At 40.5% G+C, this 19,564-nt stretch overlaps 1 protein-coding gene across 3 annotated transcripts; it reads right to left on the minus strand.

The window, feature by feature from the left end:
• Positions 1-1,575: 1,575 nt before the first annotated feature.
• Positions 1,576-19,203, minus strand: hnrnpa3 (heterogeneous nuclear ribonucleoprotein A3). 3 transcript variants are annotated; one of them, XM_072261797.1, is made up of 11 exons: positions 19,073-19,203; positions 16,650-16,772; positions 15,572-15,718; positions 15,284-15,494; positions 10,840-10,929; positions 10,644-10,754; positions 8,890-8,967; positions 6,148-6,306; positions 5,948-6,067; positions 4,057-4,120; positions 1,576-2,018 (listed from the first exon to the last, which is right to left on the minus strand). In XM_072261797.1, the coding sequence occupies exons 1-10, from the start codon at positions 19,181-19,183 to the stop codon at positions 4,071-4,073; spliced, it is 1,200 nt and encodes a 399-aa protein (XP_072117898.1). In that variant the 5' UTR covers positions 19,184-19,203; the 3' UTR covers positions 1,576-2,018; positions 4,057-4,070. The 3 variants fall into 3 exon arrangements, with proteins under 3 accessions (XP_072117898.1, XP_072117897.1, XP_072117899.1); XM_072261796.1 differs by lacking the exon at positions 1,576-2,018 and adding an exon at positions 3,609-3,969; XM_072261798.1 differs by lacking the exons at positions 1,576-2,018; positions 6,148-6,306 and adding an exon at positions 3,609-3,969 and having other exon boundaries at positions 19,073-19,179.
• Positions 19,204-19,564: the final 361 nt, after the last annotated feature.

Consider the following 19,564-nt stretch of genomic DNA (forward strand, 5'->3'; position numbering starts at 1 on the left):
GTTCTGGTTACCCTATCTGTAAGAAAGATACCAATACTGAAAGAGTACAGAGAAAATTTACGAGGATGTTGCTTCAACTTGAGAACCTGTTATCAGGAAAGGTTGAATAGGTTACATCATCTCCGAATCAGATCCATCATCAATGGCATGTGTCATCATGAAATTTGTTAACTTAGTAGAACGTATCAAAAAATTGAGGCAGTGTTTACAGATTCAATGTCCATTTAGGAATTGTATGGCAGAGGGGAAGAAGCTATTCCTGAATCACTAAGTGTGCGCTTTCAGGCTTCTGTATCTCCTACCTCATGGTAAAAATGAAAAATTTCCTGGAGATTGAGAGAATAAGGGGAGATTTAATAGACACATACAAAATTGAGGGGAAAAGATACAGACTTTCACTACTGAGGCAAAGACTAAGTCATGTCAAAGGGTGAAATGTTTAAGGCAAACCTGACAGGGAACTTCTCAACTCAAGAGTTGCCAGTGGACACCACCGATTAAAGAGATGGTTTATTAATACCTAGGTGGGAGGGCTATGATCTCAGTGTGGGTCAATTGGACTCGATGAGTGAAGGGCCTGTTTCTCTGCCATGGTGCTTAATGATTCTATGAAACCACCACATAGAACATTCAGGTGATCATTGTAAGGCCCATTAAAGGTGCAACCTTATGATGTTCATACTTCAAAAGCTATGCAGACATATCAATGTCAGCATTAAAAGCCACAGGTTGAAAATGCTGTCTTATGCTCACATCTCATCCCATCCCATTCACGTGATACTTAGTATGACTCTCAAAATGGAAGGTAATGCATGGGAAAATTCTGGTTGTGGTACAAATAAAGGATCAAGTGACCCAATACAAAAAACAGACTGTAATGCTCATCCCCATCAACGTATTATGGAAATATTCCTATGTTGCCAGAGCCAGGACTGAAGTGGTCATAGGGGAAGGGTAGTTATTCTCAGGTCAGTATTTCTCAATCACTGAAAACAGCAAACCCCAGGAAGCTCCAATTATGTCTGTTGGAACATTTTTTAACCCAGCATTCCAAAGTGCTCATTGACGTGCAGGATTATCAGCATACCAGCCATTCTCTCACCACTAGCTGTTCCACCTCACTTCTGCTTGAAATACAAATAGTATATAATGTGTTGAGTCTTATTGTGCTTTTTGAGACTGCAAATATCTTCTCTGATATGTACCAAATGTTTTACTAGGGAGACTAAACATATGATGGGATTTGACTGATCTAGCAAATTTATAGTAATGTTTTAAAACCTCAGGCAGTACTTTAACACAATGGTAGTATTTAACATCAAAAGGGCAGCATCTATGGGAGGAAAATGCAGTCAATGTTTTGGGCTGAGACCCTTCATCCATTTGTTACATCAAGTTGGAATAAAATAATAAAAGTTAGAGGCTGAAAGATTATGCAAAGGGTTGCAATACAAGAAATAGAAAAATACTGCACCTGGACTATTGTTTTACATATAATAGTGTACATTTCTTTACAATATCTACAATAATGTTAGTATTGACTTTTTACAATTGTTTTAGAAATTGAAAAAGTTTATTCAAGAGCAAAGTACAAATATTGAAGAATAGCATTAACGAGACATGGGTCAGAAACCTTTATTAAAAGCAGATGTAATTTTGGGATGCATCAAATCCAGTGATAACATGCAATTTCTCCAATCTCTCCTTTGTTCTACATTTACTAACTACCTTGCAAGTTAATTATGCAACAATGTACTGCTTAGTCAACATGTTGTAAGGCCTAGAGAATAAAAACTGCCTGAAATTAGAGCCATGTGTGACTTTGCCCAATATTATGTAATTACATTGTTTCATTACCATACCTGCTTGTCGAATGGATCATGAATCAATCCTTGGAGTTATTGTTTTGGAAAAATGTTACCACAGTTTTACTACATGTTTTACCAATCTTACCATTCTTGAAATTGAGCATTACTGTACTTGTCACAGTAAAAATGGAAGATGACTTCTTAGCCAATCTGTAAATTAAGCAGATCAGTTATTCTCTTGATTTAATCCAAAGGATGGATTTCACCTATTTATTAAACATAGGATTAAAAAAAAAATCAAACCTTACTTACACTTAGCACTTGCCTCAGGTCTGCCTGCTAATTCTATTACATGTTTATGCTGCCCTGTTGTCCCTCTTAGTAGCTATTACTGAGGTGGTTCCATAGGTTGTTGACTCTTCCTAGACTTTCTTCCACACTTCAGCTGCCATTCAAGGTCAAGCTAGTCAAAGATAACGAAGTTGCCTAACAGCACCGCATTCTCCTTTTCCTTCCTCTTGGAGATGTGGCTGTTGTTCCTGCCTTGCCATTCTTTAATTATGCTGACTTGTCCAAATTCAATATGGCTGCAGTGGTCCTGTCTTAGTGGATCTCCATGCTTCACTGTACTAATGTGGGTTGACAGCAGAGATGCATAGCCTTTTCAGTCCTCTTACAATAAATTGCACCTGTAGCTTGGGAATCTAATTCTAGAAATTATTTACAGATTTAAATTTTAATTACCTTTAAAATGCATGCATTTCTGTTCACTCTCAATACTATTCGAACATTTGAAAGTTTCAGTACACAGTGACCTCTACCTGGCAAATCCATAAAACGGTAGAAATTACAAGATACTCTCATCTAAATTGAAAATACTGCTTGGTATTTTTACATTCAGTGTCAAAGCAGAAACAGTTGCCATCAAAAGAAAATGACACAGCAAAATCAAGTATGGAATGCCAGCTTATGATGCTATCAGAATCCATCCAAAGACAACACTTAACGTTTAAACTCATTTTTCCCATAAATAAATGTTCAAATACTACCAGCATTATCAATATTGTGGTCTATTGCACACAACCCCAAATACAATACAATAAAAGTTGTAGGATGGACCATTCAAAGATCACAAAATTCAACCAAGCTTGAATAGTTATTCAATACAATTAAACTAAAATAAGGAGTTTCTTTATTAAACTAAAGTTTCTTGCCATTTAATGCAGCTCACTCAAGATTTGTTACAAAAGTAATACCTGATGACAGTATCCCACACTTCAATAGGAATTTCCCCACATTAAGCAAAAACCACGTTTTATACATCTAAAAACATGGCCCTATCCAAATTTCATAAGAAATTTTGCATCTCAGAAACCACATATTTGTTTCCAATAATAAAACTTGGTGGTTTTTCATTCCACCTACAATTCAAATATGGTGGAAAGAATAACCAGCCCATACAACCAACACCTCCCATTTTATAAATATTTTGAATTTATTTTATACTGCAATTTCCAGTAGGTCACATTCATCACATTAAAAGTATTTCAAATCCAAAGAGCAAACTAGCCTTCTATACAAATTACACCAATAGCAGTTTGCACAGCTCGAGTGGCTTTTTTTTAAAAAAAAATTTCAAATTCACTTTAAGTGTAACATATCATCTTCCCTTTACGTTTAGAGGACTGGATATTTATTTAGGCTAAAATTTCCAGTAAACCCTTGCAGTATTAAGATAGCTAGAAATTAAAGAGTACCTGTCTTGATTTATAATCAAGGAAAAACTGACTACACAGATCATTTAGTTAAAAAGTTCTTATCCTTTTTATTCCCAATTTGGCTACCACAAATTACATGGCTGAACAGCTATGGAAATGAGGAAAATAAAGACATTGCTGGAACAAAGTTTTTAAAAAACTCAGGAATTTACATCTAACAGCAACTACATTATAACAAACAACTGCACTTTTTGCAAATCTCTCTACAGGAAACAGTCCTGAACAAAAAATGTTTATGTTAATGCTGCAGTAACTTTTCTGACTACTGGACCATCGCTCTTCCTGTGGGCAGCCTTTACAATGAACTTGGTCGATATTCTGTCTCAAAGTAACCTGCAGCTTTCCTGACAACTCCTGGCTCATCCTCTCCTAAGAACTGTTGCCTGTTGAATGATACAGGACAAGATGGTTATTTATTGCACTGTTCATTACAGATACTACACTTTGATGGAATTGGTATTCAAGCTTACTTTTGATAAACTGTTCAGTATCTTCTACCGTAGCCGCCGCCGCCACCACCAGAGCCATAACCACCTTAAAAAATTAAAAAGACCTCACATTAAACAGTGGCATTTGCAAACTTTTTTAAAAAACTTTCAACTGCAAATATAGTGACCCCTTATCTATATAATACAATTAACTATTTCCAGTAACTAGAAAACATAGTGAAATAGCCAGGTTTAATTGCCCCAGTGGGGAAAGCAACGTGGTAGTCCCTTCAACTCTCCCCCACATGTTCATGTAATGTATTAAGAATAAAACTAAGGGTGAAAAAGCAATTTCAACCAATGATTGAGATGGAATCATCGCAGGTAGTTTGCAGGTTATTACTTCCTACAAAGCAAAACCTAACATTATGAATGGCTGTGATGTTTCAGCTCAACATGTGTTATGTATGCTTTGTAAGGGAGAATAAAACTACATCCTTGCAAATCCCTGCAACATCTGGTAACACTGATCTTAGGCTGATGTTCACACCTTTCATGAGGGTGAACCCTCGCAAGGAGTCAGACCTTGCTGGTGTACCTCGTAAGGCTCTGAAAACTGGCAGGAGTGTCCAAGGATGCTTGCAGTTGGAGGTTCCCACTTGCTTCAAAAGGGCAACAATCATACCTGTGCCCAAGAGGAGCAGGGTAAGCTGCCTCAACGACCATTGCCCAGTGGAACTCAAATCTACTGTGATGAAGTGCTTTGGGAGGTTGGTTGTGACGACTCCACTCCTGCCTAAGGACTTGGACCTGATGCAATTTTCCTATGCCACAATAGGGTCTACAGCAGATGCAACCTCACTGGCTCTGCACTCGCCCTTGGATCACCAGGACAATAGTAATACCTACATGGGGTTGCTGTTTATTGACTACAGTTCAACACAATCATACCCTCAGATATATACCCTCTGTACCTCCTCCTCAAAATGATCTTTGACTTTCTCACAAAACAAGTCAGTGCAGATCAGAAATAACACAGAAATATCCCTCCAGCACAAACACCACCTATAAATTTGCCAACAAGACAATTGTTGTTGGACTCAGTCAGAAAAGCAAGGAATTGATTGTGGACTTCAGGAAGGAGGAAATCAGGGTATCAGAAGTGGAAAAGGTGAGCTGTTTCAAATTCCTGGGTGAACATCTCTGAGGATCTATCCTGGGTTCAAGATATTCATGCAATTACAAAGTCAGCAGCTATATTTCATTAGGTGTTTGAGGAGACTTGGTACGTCAAAGACACTTGCAAATTTCTTTAGATGTACTGTGGAGAGCATTCTAATTGGTTGTTAGCTTCTGGTATGGAGGAGCTACTGCACATGATCAGAAACAGTTACAGAAAGTTGGGAACTCAGACAGCTCCAAAGACACTAACCACCCAGGATAGTTACAAAAGGTGATACCTCAAATACGCACTCATTATTAAGGATCCCCCCACCAATCACCCAGCATGTGCCCCCGTCTCATTGCTACCATTGAGATGGTGCAGGAGCCTGAAGACACTCAACGTTTCAAGAACAGCTTCTTCCATCAGATTTCAGACAATTAATCAATCCATGAACACTACTTTGGGTTTTTTTTACATTAATTTTCTATTTTTATTTATATACACTTATTAGTTGAGCAAGCTATGACTTCTCTTTGGAGAGGAGGATGAGGTGACTTGCAAGAAGTGTACAAGATGGGGCAATGATTGAGTGGACAGCCAGATTTTTGCTGGGGTGGAAATGACTAATATAAGGAGCACAGCTTTAGGATTTTTGGAGGGTTTGTCAGAGGTAGCTTCCTTGACATAGAGCACTAGGTGCATGGAATGTGTTGCTGGTGTGTAATGTCCTGTCCTATGACAATGCTCAAAATTTTAATATACTCTTACCACTGTAAGGGCCAGAGTTACGCCCATAATTGCTATTCTTCATGGGTCCAAAATTTGATGATTGGTTAGGATAGTTTCCAAAGTCATTGTAGTTCCCACCGCCTCCACCACCAAAATTACCTAAAAGAAAAATCAAAGGGATGATATTAGTTCACTTAAATGCATCCTTTCTTTTAATCTTTATCAGTCAAAATTCTTACCTCCGAAGTTTCCACCGTCATTGTAGTTGTCATAGCCACCACCACCATATCCTCCTCCACCACCACCACCTTGGTTGCCAAAACCTGGGCCACCACCGCCATATCCTCCTCCTCCTCCTCCTCTACCAGAGTAACCATGGCCACCTCCAAAATTGCCACCTGAAGAACATCATTAGGTATTTTTATTAAAACCCAAGAACTGATGCTCTCCTTCACCTAGCCTTTCTGTAGCATCTTTCCAACTTGGTTTTTTTTTCCAGCCTAGCTAACAATCTTGATCCAACACAAATTAAGCAAGTGGCTACAACTTCAGGAGCTTAAACATCCTCTCACCAAAGCTGCCCTCAGCTTGTCTGCCTTCCTAGACAAAATTAGGATTTTAATTCCTGTTCAGCATCAATAATTTGAAACATTATTAAACCTAAAAATGATCTAAGTTTCCAGGCGAAAGTGGTGGAAGCCAATGTGGGATCCTGTGAAGAATGCTTTATCAACCCAAAGCATCATATACTTCAGTTTTATTCTTATAAAATTAAATGGTTCTGTCAGGTACTCAAATCAGCCTAATAGGAAACCTTAAAATAAAAATGTGAGAAATCTAGATCAGGGGTTCCCAATCTGGGTCCAGACCCACCAGTTAATGGTAGGGTTCCATGGCATAAAAAAAGGCTGGGAACCCCTGCTTAGATGCATTCACAACAATCTCAAGTATCACTGCGTATAGGTTTTGCTTGGACAAGGCAGCTCATTGATTTCAAGAGTCAGTACTGAGATACTTCACTGGTGCTGTTTAATAGTGAATTCCAAGAGTTTCATCCAACAATGACTAGCAATATATTTTCAAGTGCAAATTCAAGGGAAATGTGCAGGCAGTAATGTCAGAACAGATCTTTTTGGATGTGGGAGAAATGTTCTATCTGCAAATGAAAATAAACACAAACAATTCTACTTACAAAAGAAGAGAGATTCAAAGTAAATGTGGTTGGGCTATGAATGTTGTCTTGAGGGTTTTCCTGGGATCAAACATTTGTTTCCAACAGCAATAAGCATATTCATAAGACAAAAGCAGAACTAGGCCATTTGGCCCATCGGCTCTGCTCTATTATTCCATCATCGCTGATTTATCCCTTCCAATCCCATTCACCTGCCTTCTCCCTATAATTTTTGATGCCTTTAATAATCAACATATTAGTTCCACTTTAAATCTATCCAATGACTTGGCCTTCACAGCCATCTGTGATCATTTATTCCACATTCACCACCATCTGGTTAAAGAAATTGCTCATTTGTTATAAAAGGACATCCCCCTATCTAGTACTGGACTCCCCCCACAATAGGAAACATCTTCTCCACATCTACTCTTATTGAGGCCTTTCAATCTTCAGTAGGATTCAATTACAACCCTTCTCCCCATACTTTACAGCAAGTACAGGCCCAAAGCCAAATACTTTTCATATGGTAACCTGTTCATACCTGGGATTATTCTTGTGAAACTTCTCTGGACACTTGCCAATGCCAGCACATCCTTCCTTAAACAAGAGCCCAAAACCACCAAAAATACTCCAAGTGGGGTTTGATCAATGCAATATACAGTCTCAGCATTGTATCATTGTTTCTATATTCCAGCCCACTTGAAATGAATGCCTACATTTTATTTGCCTTCCTTACCAACTCAGCCTGCAAGTTAATGTTTAGGGATTCCCGCATGAGGATTTCCAAGTCTCTCTGTGCTGAATTTGCTCCCCATTTAGAAAAGTCTACACCTTTATTCCTTCTGTCAGGTGCAAGACATTCCTTGACTCTCTCCCCCCTTAAAACAGGAATATTTACAGTTTTGGCAAGAATATCATTAACTGCCCTATTCACAATGCCCCCAAAGTGGTGGTGGTGGTGTGCTCATTCACCTGATTCCCATTTTCAATTTGCTGGGTCTTTTCAATACATCAAGATAGGATTTGGCTAATTGGTAATGGCAGTCACTTATCACCCTCAAATTTCAACACTTGCCCGTACACAGACCAGAAAAGAATTAGTAATATAAAGCATCACTGAATACTTGAAAATTTGCCCTCCACCTCTTTGATAAACGACTGTTGATTCCTCACATCGCCCCCCCACCCCCCAGCACAAACTCTATGTCTACCATGACAGTCAAGGGTAGAAGTACATAGGTATGCTGACACCTGCAACCCAGAGCTGTGGAAATAACTTGCCAATCCTCCACCAACATTGGGAATAAATCCTGAAATTCCCTAACCAACAATAAGTGAGAGTCCTTATACCATAGTTCAGCAGTAGTCAAGAAAGCAACTCGTCTCCACCTTCTGAGAAGAGCCAACAGCCTTCGAATGACAAAATCTGTAATATGCTAGAGTAAACCAGTCTTGCTTTGTTTTTGCAAAGAACAAAACTTAAAGCTCATCACATTGGTTATTACCAATATATTGTGAATAGATTGGAAAGAGCACTGGCAGACATTAAGCACAATAGTTAAGATTCCTGCTTTTTATGTATGCAATATGCTTAGCAATCCAAGTTAATTGAACTGGTCAATACCTGGCAGAGACCATAGAGCACAGCTTGAGATAATACGAATCGTCTCAGAACTTTTCTGTACTCAAATGTAAATTTGAGAGTTTTTCTACTGAAAATAGAGTTTACAGTAAACATCAACCCTCAATGGAATACTGTCAGATTTTGAAAATTAAACCAATCGATATCAGTATTAAAAATGCAACTTACCATCACCAAATCCATTATATCCACCGCCACCTCCTCCACCTCCATAGTCATCCCTGCTGCCTCCAAAATTTCCCATGCCTATAGGGAAAGACAAAAAAAAACTTTATTATCTTGTGTGGGAAATTTCATTACAGCAACATTTAAAAACACATAAATATCACAAACATAAAAGTACAGAATAATAAACAATTTACCAATGTGCAATAAGCTGAACAATTCAAATTGTATCAGTGAACTCCATTCTATACCTTTCCACCCCAACACTGACAAATATCTGCAACTGCTAAGATTATATTTGAATTCTTAATACAGCTATGTTTGAAATTATGAACTGAATTTTCTACACCCTCAATAGCTCCAGTGGTTTGGAAGATTAAAAAATGCATCACTAGTACGGAAGAAAAAATATTGGATTTGGAGAAAGTTGGGTAAAACTTAAAACACAATTGAAAGAATAGATTGGGGCTCCATTCACTTGAACAGAGGACCTTTTCAAGAGCTTGTTACAGATGGAGCAAGCCTCTGCATCCAGCCAGTTTTCTTCCATTAATGATAGGAAGCAGCTATAATGATATAATGATAGGGCAACAACTTAGGAAGCCAGTTTGGTAATCAAGGGATACGAGTAACCAATAGTTCAAGAAAATTATTAGGCCTGCTTTCACTTCAGTCCATAGCAGGTGCACATAAAAGCCAGACATTTTAAGAACACACGACAAGTTTCTTAAGGCTGCACTAAGCAAAAAAAAATTACTATGCTGAGTCCAATGTCCTCGAACATTTTGGATTAGTCTACAATTAAATTACTCAACTTCTTTTGAATAGCATTGTACAAGTTTAATACATAATTTATACACAAAAATCCACCAAGAATGGGTGGGCCATGCAGAATATTGAAGAGCAGAAACCCTTCGTGACAGCAGTTGACAACAGAAAGATTAGGTAACATGGGAGTGCCTCATTAGCCAAGATTAAACTATAAAAGTATTGAGATCTCATCACATCTCTATACTGCTTCTGTTAGGTCACATCTGGAGTACTTTAGCAGTGTTATTCACCACACTAAATGGAATGCAATTGCATTGGAGAAGGAACAGATTTACCAAGCATGAGGAATTCTGCAGATGCTGGAAATTCAAGCAACACACATCAAAGTTGCTGGTGAACGCAGCAGGCCAGGCAGCATCTCTAGGAAGAGGTACAGTTGACGTTTCGGGCCGAGACCTTGTACCTCTTCCTAGAGATGCTGCCTGGCCTTCTGCGTTCAGCAGCAACTTTGATGAGATTTACCAGGAGTTGTTTGGCATGGAATCCTTCAAAGATGTGGAGAAACTGTTTTTAATGGAGCAGAGGCCATGAGGAACCCGAGAGATATACAAAACTTTAAGGACAGGTAGGTTAGAAAGAAGTAAACATCTTGTCATTTCCTCTCCCCTTACCCCACAGAAGTCCAATAATTCTTTTAAGAGGAAATAAGGCTAGTTAAGTGTTAGAGGGGTTTGGACAAGACAGTTCTCAACCAAGAATGATTGAAATCTGGGACACAGCCAAAAGCTATGCAGCTACTCCCACAGCAATTCAGTATTTGGAGTCACCATATAGAAAGAACAGGCTGATACTTGGACTAGTATAGATGGGTCTGGGGAGGATGGGTCAGAAAGGGCTGATAGTCAACATGAACACATAGGTAAGAATCTGCTTGTGTCCTGTGACAGTGCAAGTTCAAAACTGATGCTTTCCACAAGACATTTTACCTCTGCCACCAAAATTCCCGCCTCGATTAAAATTTCCTCCATTTCCACCACCGTAATTCCCACCACGACTCATGAAGTTACCGGAGTTACCTCCGCCTCCTGAGCTACGCCCTAAGAAATTAAACAGACAGAAGTTATCCAAAGAATCTACAGTTTACAATTCCATCCAATAATTATCTTTATTTTCTCCACATACCTCTCTGAGAGCCCAATCCCTGCATCTCTTGTCGTGAAAGTGCTTTCCTCACTTCACAGTTGTGTCCATTCACAGTATGGTACTTTTGAACTAAAATTAAAAGAAATTTTTTCCAGAGACATTATTGAAAACCTCGCATCACATTAATTGAAAACCCTGTTTTACATAACCGGACACATTAATTGAAAATTGAAGATCACATTAATTGAAAACCCTGTTTTACATAACCTGACACAAGAAAATGCTACATACAAACCATGATGACAGGATACCACCAACAATGTGTCAATGCACTGCAACTTAGAGCGCTCAATTTTTCCCCAGCTAACCATGTAATCCTTCATACCATGTCTTCTTACCCGTATCCAACGAATTCACTTTCACTACGTCCAGCAGTACATTCCAGATCCTTCAAATCTGAACATGGAATTACCCCATTATATCTTGTGCCAACCTCTAATTACCTATCCATTTCCCAGAAGAAACATTTAACATGGAAAACCTACAGCATATTACAGGCCCTTCGGCCCAGAGTTGTGCCGAACATGTCCCTACCTTAGAAATTACTAGGCTTACGTATAGCCCTCTATTTTTCTAAGCTCCATGTACCTATCCAAGTCTCTTAAAAGACCCCATCCACCTCCACCACCGTTGTTGGCAACCCATTCCACGCACTCACCACTCTCTGCGTAAAAAACTTACCCCTGACGTCTCCTCTGTACCCACTCCCCAGCACCTTAAACCTGTGCCCTTTTGTGGCAGCCATTTCAGTCCTGGGAAAAAGCCTCTGACAATCCACATGATCAATGCCTCTCATTGTATACACCTCTATCAGGTCACCTCTCATCCTCTGTTGCTCCAAGGAGAAAAGGCAGAGTTCTCATAAGGCATGCTCCCCAATCCAGGCAACATCCTTGTAAATCTCCTCTGTACCCTTTCTATGGCTTCTACACCCTTCCTGTAGTGAGGCGACCACAACTGAGCACAGTACTCCAAGTGGGGTCTGACCAGGGTCCTATACAGCTGCAACATTACTTCTTGGCTCCCAAATTCAATTCCACAATTGATGAAGGCCAGTACACCGTACGCCTTCTTAACCACAGAGTCAACCTGCGCAGCTGCTTTGAGCATCCTATGGACTCAGACCCCAAGATCCCTCTGATCCTCCACACCATCAAGTCTTACTATTATTATATTCTACTATCATATCTGACCTACCAAAATGAACCACCTCACACTTATCTGGGTTGAACTCCTCTCCCACTTCTCAGCCCAGTTTTGCATCCTATTTATGTCCCACTGTAACCTCTTAACAGCCCTCCACACTATCCACAACACCTTCAACCTTTGTGTCATCAGCAAACTTACTAACCCATCCCTCCACTCCTCATCTAGGTCATTTATAAAAAATCACGAAGACTAAAGGTCCCAGAACAGATCCCTGAGGCATCCCACTGGTAACCCACCTCCATGCAGAATATGACCCATCTACAACCTCTGCCTTCTGTGGGCAAGCCAGTTCTGGATCCACAAAGCAATGTCCCCTTGGATCTCATGCCTCCATACTTTCTCAGTAAGCCTTGCATGAGGTACCTTATCAAATGCTTTGCTGAAATCCATATTCACATCTACTGCTCTTCATGTTTTGTGACATCCTCAAAGAAATTCAATCAGGCTCGTAAGGCACGATCTGCCCTTGTCAAAGCCACACTGACTATTCCTAATCATATTATACCTCTCCAAATGTTCATAAGTCCTGCCTCTCAGGATCTTCTCCATCAACTTACCAACTACTGAGGCAAGACTCACTGGTCTATAATTTCCTGGGCTACCTCTACTCCCTTTCTTGAATAAAGGAACAACATCTGCAACCCTCCAATCCTCTCTTGTCCTCATTGATAATGCAAAGATCATCGCCAGAGGCTCAGCAATCTCCTCCCTCGCCTCCCACAGTAGCCTGGGGTACATCTCATCCGGTCCTGGCGACTTATCCAACTTCATGCTTTCCAAAAGTTCCAGCACATCCTCTTTCTTAATATCTACGTGTTCAGCTTTTCAGTCTGCTGTAAGTCATCACTACAATCACCAAGATCCTTTTCCATAGTGAATACTGAAGTATTCATTAAGTACCTCTGCTATTTCCTCCGGTTCCATACATACTTTCCCACCGTCACACTTGATAGGTCCTATTCTTTCATGTCTTATCCTCTTGCTCTTCACATACTTGTAGAATGCTTTGGGGTTTTCCTTAGTCCTGCCCGCCAAGGACTTCTCATGGCCCCTCTGGCTCTCCTAATTTCCTCCTTAATCTCCTTCCTATTAGCCTTATAATCTTCTAGATCTCTAACATTACCTAGCTCTCTGTACCTGACATGAGCTTTTCTTTTCTTCTTGACTAGATTTATTACAGCCTTTGTACAACACAGTTCCTGTACCCTACCATAACTTCCCTGTCTCATTGGAGCATACCTGTGCAGAACTCCACACAAATATCCCCTGAACATTTGTCACATTTCTTCCATAGTTTTCCCTGAGAACATCTGTTTCCAATTTAAGCTTCCAATTTACTGCCTGATAGCCTCATAATTCCCCTTACTCCAATTAAACGCGTTTCTAACTTGTCTGTCCAATCTCTTTCCAATGCTATTGGAAAGAAGATAGAATTATGATCACTATCTCCAAAATGGCTCTGTCAGAGATATGACACCTGACCAGGTTCATTTCCTAATATCAAATCAAGTACACTCTCTCCTCTTGTAAGCCATCTACATATTGTGTCAAGAAACCTCCCTGAACACACCTAACAAACTCCACCCCATCTAAACCCCTTGCTCTAGGGAGATGCCAATCGATATTTGGGAAATTAAATTCTTCCATCATGACAACTCTGTTATTATTACACCTTTCCAGGATTTGTTTCCCTATCTGCTCCTCGATATCCCTGTTACTATGGGCAGCCTATAAAAAAAACATTCAGTAAAGTCACTGACCCCTTCCTGTTCCTAACCTCCACCCACAGAGACTCCATAGACAATCCCTCCATGGCGTCCACCTTTTCTGCAGCCGTGACACTATCTGATCAACAGTGCCATGCCCCCAACTCTTTTGTCTCCCTCCCTGTCCTTTCCGAAACATCCAAAACCCGGCACTTGAAGTAAACATTCCTGTCCCTGAGCCATCCAAATCTCTGTAATGGCCACCACACCATACCTCCAAGTACTGATCCACACTCTGAACTCATCCGCTTTGTTCACAACACTCCTTGCGTTAAAATAGACGCATCTCAAACCTTCGATCTGAGCGTGTCCCTTTTCTATCACCTGCCTATTCCCCCCACCCCCCACAGTCTGCAAGCTTTCTCTATTTGTGAGCCAATCTCCTCTTCCCCAGTCTCTTCAGTTCGGTTCCCGTCTCCCCCCCCCCCCGCCAACAATTCTAGTTTAAACTCTCCCCAGTAGCCTTAGCAAACCTCCCCACCAGGATACTGGTCCCCCTGGGGTTCAAGTACAACCCTTCCTTTTTGGACAGGTCACACCTGCCCCAAAAGAGGTAATGATCCAAAAATCTGAATCCCTGCCCCCTGCTCCAATCTCTCAGCCATACATTTATCCTCCACCTCATTCTAATCCTATTCTCACTGTCGCGTGGCACAGGCAGTAATCCCGAGATTACTACCTTTGCGGTCCTGCTTCTCCCTGTACTTTTTCAGGACCTCTTCCTACCTATAACTGGTACCAATATGTACCACGGCCTCTGGCTGTTCTCCCTCCCACTGCAGGATATTTAACTCTCTAAACTTTTGATTACTGTAGTATTATTCTCATATACAGACTTTGCTCGAGAGCAATCCCAGCTTCTCCATCGTGGTATCTGAACCCGAATGAAAGTGTGGTCCCTAGAATTATACATTATACTCAACAAGGTACAATTTAGTGAAGGAGTACAAATTCACTGCCCCAACTAAAATCCATACATCAGCTTTTAAAACCACCTCATCTGCTTTCCTATCACCTTCATATGATTTTGAATGTTCATCAGTGCCTTTCTTTTACTGCTTCCCACCCATTTCAAACAGCTAAAGTAATACTATGCAGATCAGCCTGCCTCACCACAACTTGTTCCTCAAACAGCCTAACTTCACATTTATTGCATCTGCATGAATACCTAGTTTGCCACTTATATATATTATTCAAAGATTTGAACTACTTGCACCCTTACACCCAAGCACAGTCCCAGTACCAACACCCAAACTCTCCTACTGGCAAAACACATACATTTCACTTCCTAAGCTATAAACACCAATTACCATCCCATTATACTGAAATGTTGTTTGAAAAGTAACATGTTACTGTAATACAAGAGATATATGTATTCTAATCTATTAATTGTTTAGCCACCACCCCCACCTGAATCTAGAACAAAATTTCAACATAATGCTACATACCAACAATTTTGTCAACAGAATCGTGATCATCAAATGTGACAAAAGCAAATCCTCGTTTTTTCCCACTGCCACGATCCGTCATAACTTCAATATTTTCAATCTTGCCATACTTCTCAAAGTAATCTCTTAGATGGTACTCCTCAGTATCTTCTTTGATACCACCAAGAAATATTTTCTTCACTGTTAAGTGGGCACCAGGTTTTGTAGAATCCTGTAAGTAAAGTTACAATTCAGTTTCTATTCTTATTATCAAGCACTACTTATGATTATATAAATAGTAAAACTTGCCTCTCTTGATACTGCTCTTTTTGGTTCTACAACACGACCATCAACCTTGTGTGGTCGAGCAGACATGGCAGCATCTACTTCTGATACAGTGGAATAGGTCACAAACCCAAATCCCCTTGAACGTTTTGATGCCGCTTCCCTCATCACCTAAGAACAAAAAGACAAAGTAACTCATCATAAAAAGCACATGATTTGATAAAGGACAGTAAGCAAAAATAGCTCACTGACTTTTCATTATTTCCCTGCTCCTGTGAAACGAAGCAGAAGACAGATATTTACACAACAGAAGGAAGCAGCATTTCAAATATCAGTAAGGCACAAGATTCAACAGGACAATGAAATCAAGTAACTGCAGATACTAGACACCTGAAATGATTAAAAAATGGCCAGAAATACTTAGTTTAGGCAGCATCTGTAGGAAAAGTTAAATGCGTCAGGTGAGACACTGTTCATCAAGCAGGATTACAGCAATAAACAACCAATGAACCATCTTTAATCTGAGCATGGAATGGGGCACAAAGGAGAGGAAGATTTTTTCCACACTCAATACAAATAAATATCATCCCAGCAAATCCTGGCAATCAATGTAATAGATTTGACGGAAATAACAGATTCACTTATCATTGCCTGGGGTTAGAGATTAAGATGCAGAATGCATGCCAACAATTTCAACTCAAGTTGCAAATGACAGAAACAACAGGATTGCAAAAATATTCACACTAGGGGCAAGCAAGATCACAACATGTAAAATCCATTATGAACACAAATTGCCAGAAAATGCAAGCCAGAGTGACAGAAATTGCTATATTCTTTTGAGACTATCAATAAGGACAGCAATGATTCAAGAGCCTTTCAATGGATATGTCACCGCAGCCTGGCTCAGAAAACATTATAAAAGCAACTAAAAGGCAAGGCATTTTCTTAAAATTTGATGTTGGAAAAATACCATGTAACTATGGACAACAGATGAATACCAAATATAAAACATCTAACAAACTGACAAAAACTATTAAATTTTAACAGCAATTTTATACAAATCAGAAAGCCTCAAGCACCTAGAAGAGATAATAAATCTTACCACACAATCTGTTAGTTGTCCCCATTGCTCGAAGTGCTTCCTTAAACTATCTTCATTTGTTTCAAAACTCAATCCGCCAATGAACAGCTTGCGTATCTGCTCTGGTTCTTTACTTTCTGGACCCTGCAAAGCAAAGTTCATAGTATGTAAGTTCTATACAGTTTATGACTGCCAAAGAATGCAGGTTTGTTAGAATCTGTGTAAAGCAGTACATTTCCAAACAAACAAGTTTAAGAAATTAAGGTCAACCCATGGTGAAAAGGGTGGCATAGTAGCAAACTTGACACTATTACAGCTATTTCAATTCTGGAACTATCTGTAAGGAATTTGTATGTTTGTCCCGTGATCACTTTGGTTTCCTCTCAGTGCTCTGGTTTCCTCCCACAGTTCGAAGACATGCCAGTTAGTATATTAATTAGGTATTGTAATTAGGCTAGTTTTAAATTGCAGATTGGGCTGGAGGGACCTGTTCTGCATGGCATCTCTAATATAAAATAGCAAGACTAAAATGGCATAATATAGCTATGCAATTTAATTACTTCTGCATTGCTGACCCAAATAAAATGACCAAGCATGTAAAGGTAAACACAAAATAATCTGCAGATGCTGGGGTCAAAGCAACACTCACCTGGAACCTACCATGCTTCTCCTTCCCACCCTCCCCCCACCTTTATAGGGCCTCTGCCCCTTCCCCCTACAGTCCTGACAAAAGGTTCCAGCCCGAAACATCGACTGATCGTTTCCACAGATGCTGCCCGACCTGCTGAGTTCCTCCAGCGTGTTGTGAGTGGCATGTAAAGGTGTATTGTATACTTCTTTCTAATATTTAGATGTATCTGCACGGCCATATTCTTCCTGACTGATTTCAATTAGAGTACCAAATATAATTAAAATACACTTTATTAACTGAAATTTTATAACTATTTTACCATTCTTTGCATATTTGCTAATTTTACCCACATTCAAATTTTTAGCCACACTGAACTGCTAACCAATGCAAGGTTCTCACCCTATAGGATTCTCTTTAAAATCTTAAACTACATTTAAAATATCCAAATACACATCCTCAAATTCAAACCTTGGAGGCAGATATCCCTCCAAAACCACCATATTCTTCCCAGGTATAGTGTCGAAAACCACTCCGTTCTTCAGGCAATCACAACCTTGTACCAGCACAAAGCTAACCTATTGTATTCAGATTGGTGAATGCAGATATTGAGACTAAGTACAAATGGATCAAAAGTGTAACTTAAGAAAATGGCATCAAATAAGCTAGTATCAAGATAATAAAACATTTAAAAGGAATTATAATTTGGGTTCTTATAAAAGACGTTTCCTGTTGGCCTTTTTCTAATCTGTGTTTGACATTTTGTAATCCACTTCTCAACTGCAGCACGCTGAATGGCTGAAATTCGTCAGCAGTTACAAGCCAAGAAAAGCCTCATTTTCAAAAGAAATGTGAATAAATGTAGGCAAATCAGAACAGGCCAGCAGGGATCGTTGATGATGCAAGGTCTTTACTAGAAATACCGGAATAACATTAAAACGGCCGAGTCAAGAACTACCACGAGTTCAAAAAATCTAATTGCTATAAAGATTAAGGACCCACCACTTCAGATGATCGATCACCTGAGAGGAAAAGTGACTAAGTTTACCATTAACTTAAAAAAAACTAGGTTAAAACATCTTAAAGCATTTGGTCTGTGGCCTGCGGTCTATGGCTTGCAGAGTACACAAATACTTTTGATGCAGCATTTCCGCCTGTCGCCATTTTACGAGTAGCCTTCCATCAGCGGGTTGAAATATTTCTCACCTACTTTCTAACTTTTCTAACCACGGTCCTTAAAGTCATGATTACCACAGATTGATCCTCTTCGGTCTTTTTTATTCAGGTCCTCACGATTTTATGTAATCTGTACCCAATGTGGTCAAGAAAGCCATCCTGTCCTTTTCAATCTATTCTCCTGCTCCAGCCCTAGGGACAACTAGTAAATTTCATTTCACTCTTGAAACAGGGAGGTGAAAGCCGGTCAGCGATTCTGTGGGAACAGCCGACTGCCAGGTGCCGAACAATGGATCAGTCTCCCGCCAAGAACGCGCCCCGCAACAGCGGGCCCCCGCTCAAAGGTCCCTAGGCCTCGCCCGGCAGCACACCACACCTCAGCGCCGAGGCAGCTACCGCTGAAGGGCGAGTTAATAATTAAGCAACTCGGTCACACGCCGCCATCTTACAGAAGCAGCAGAGCCTCCATGTTATGGCGGGCGGCATAAAGATCTCGACCACAGCAAGAATCTCAGCAACCCTTCCCGCAGGCCGGAGCACCCAACAACAACAATAACAGCAAAGCAAGCGACGCCGAGCAGATACCACGACTGACCCCGGATATCGGGGGGGTAGTGGAACTCGGGCATCATGTCCCTACCTCCATTCTGCGCAATGACCGTCTGCGAGTCGTTCGAGCTCCCGAGAACCAGTGAGCCTTATCGCATCCGGAAAATGGCTGCGCCACCCGAACCCCGCCTTGCCGCCCCATCAATCACACCAACTCCGCCCGCCACCCCGTCAGCCGCGCCCTCTGCGACGTCACGCCTCGTGATCGCGGCCAACCGCCGAATTTCCGACCGCGCGCCGGCGTCCCATGTGACGTCACGTGCGTGCGCGACCCCGAAATCAGCCTGGAGTTGGTCTTTGAGGGCAAGCACGCGTGGTTCTAGAGGGGCGAGGAGTTGCTGACAGATAAGTTCTTAATTTAAGAATTTATTAACAGATTTTGAGCACAAACAAGAGAGAATCTGCCGATGCTGGAAATCCAAGCAACACACACAAAATGCTGGAGGAACTCAGCTGGCCAGGCAGCATCTCTGGGGAAAAAAGTACAGCCAAGGTTTTCTGCTGGAAACGTCGACTTGTACTT

Source organism: Mobula birostris, chromosome 6 (assembly GCF_030028105.1).
Source record: "Mobula birostris isolate sMobBir1 chromosome 6, sMobBir1.hap1, whole genome shotgun sequence".
Taxonomy (NCBI): Eukaryota; Metazoa; Chordata; class Chondrichthyes; order Myliobatiformes; family Myliobatidae; genus Mobula; species Mobula birostris.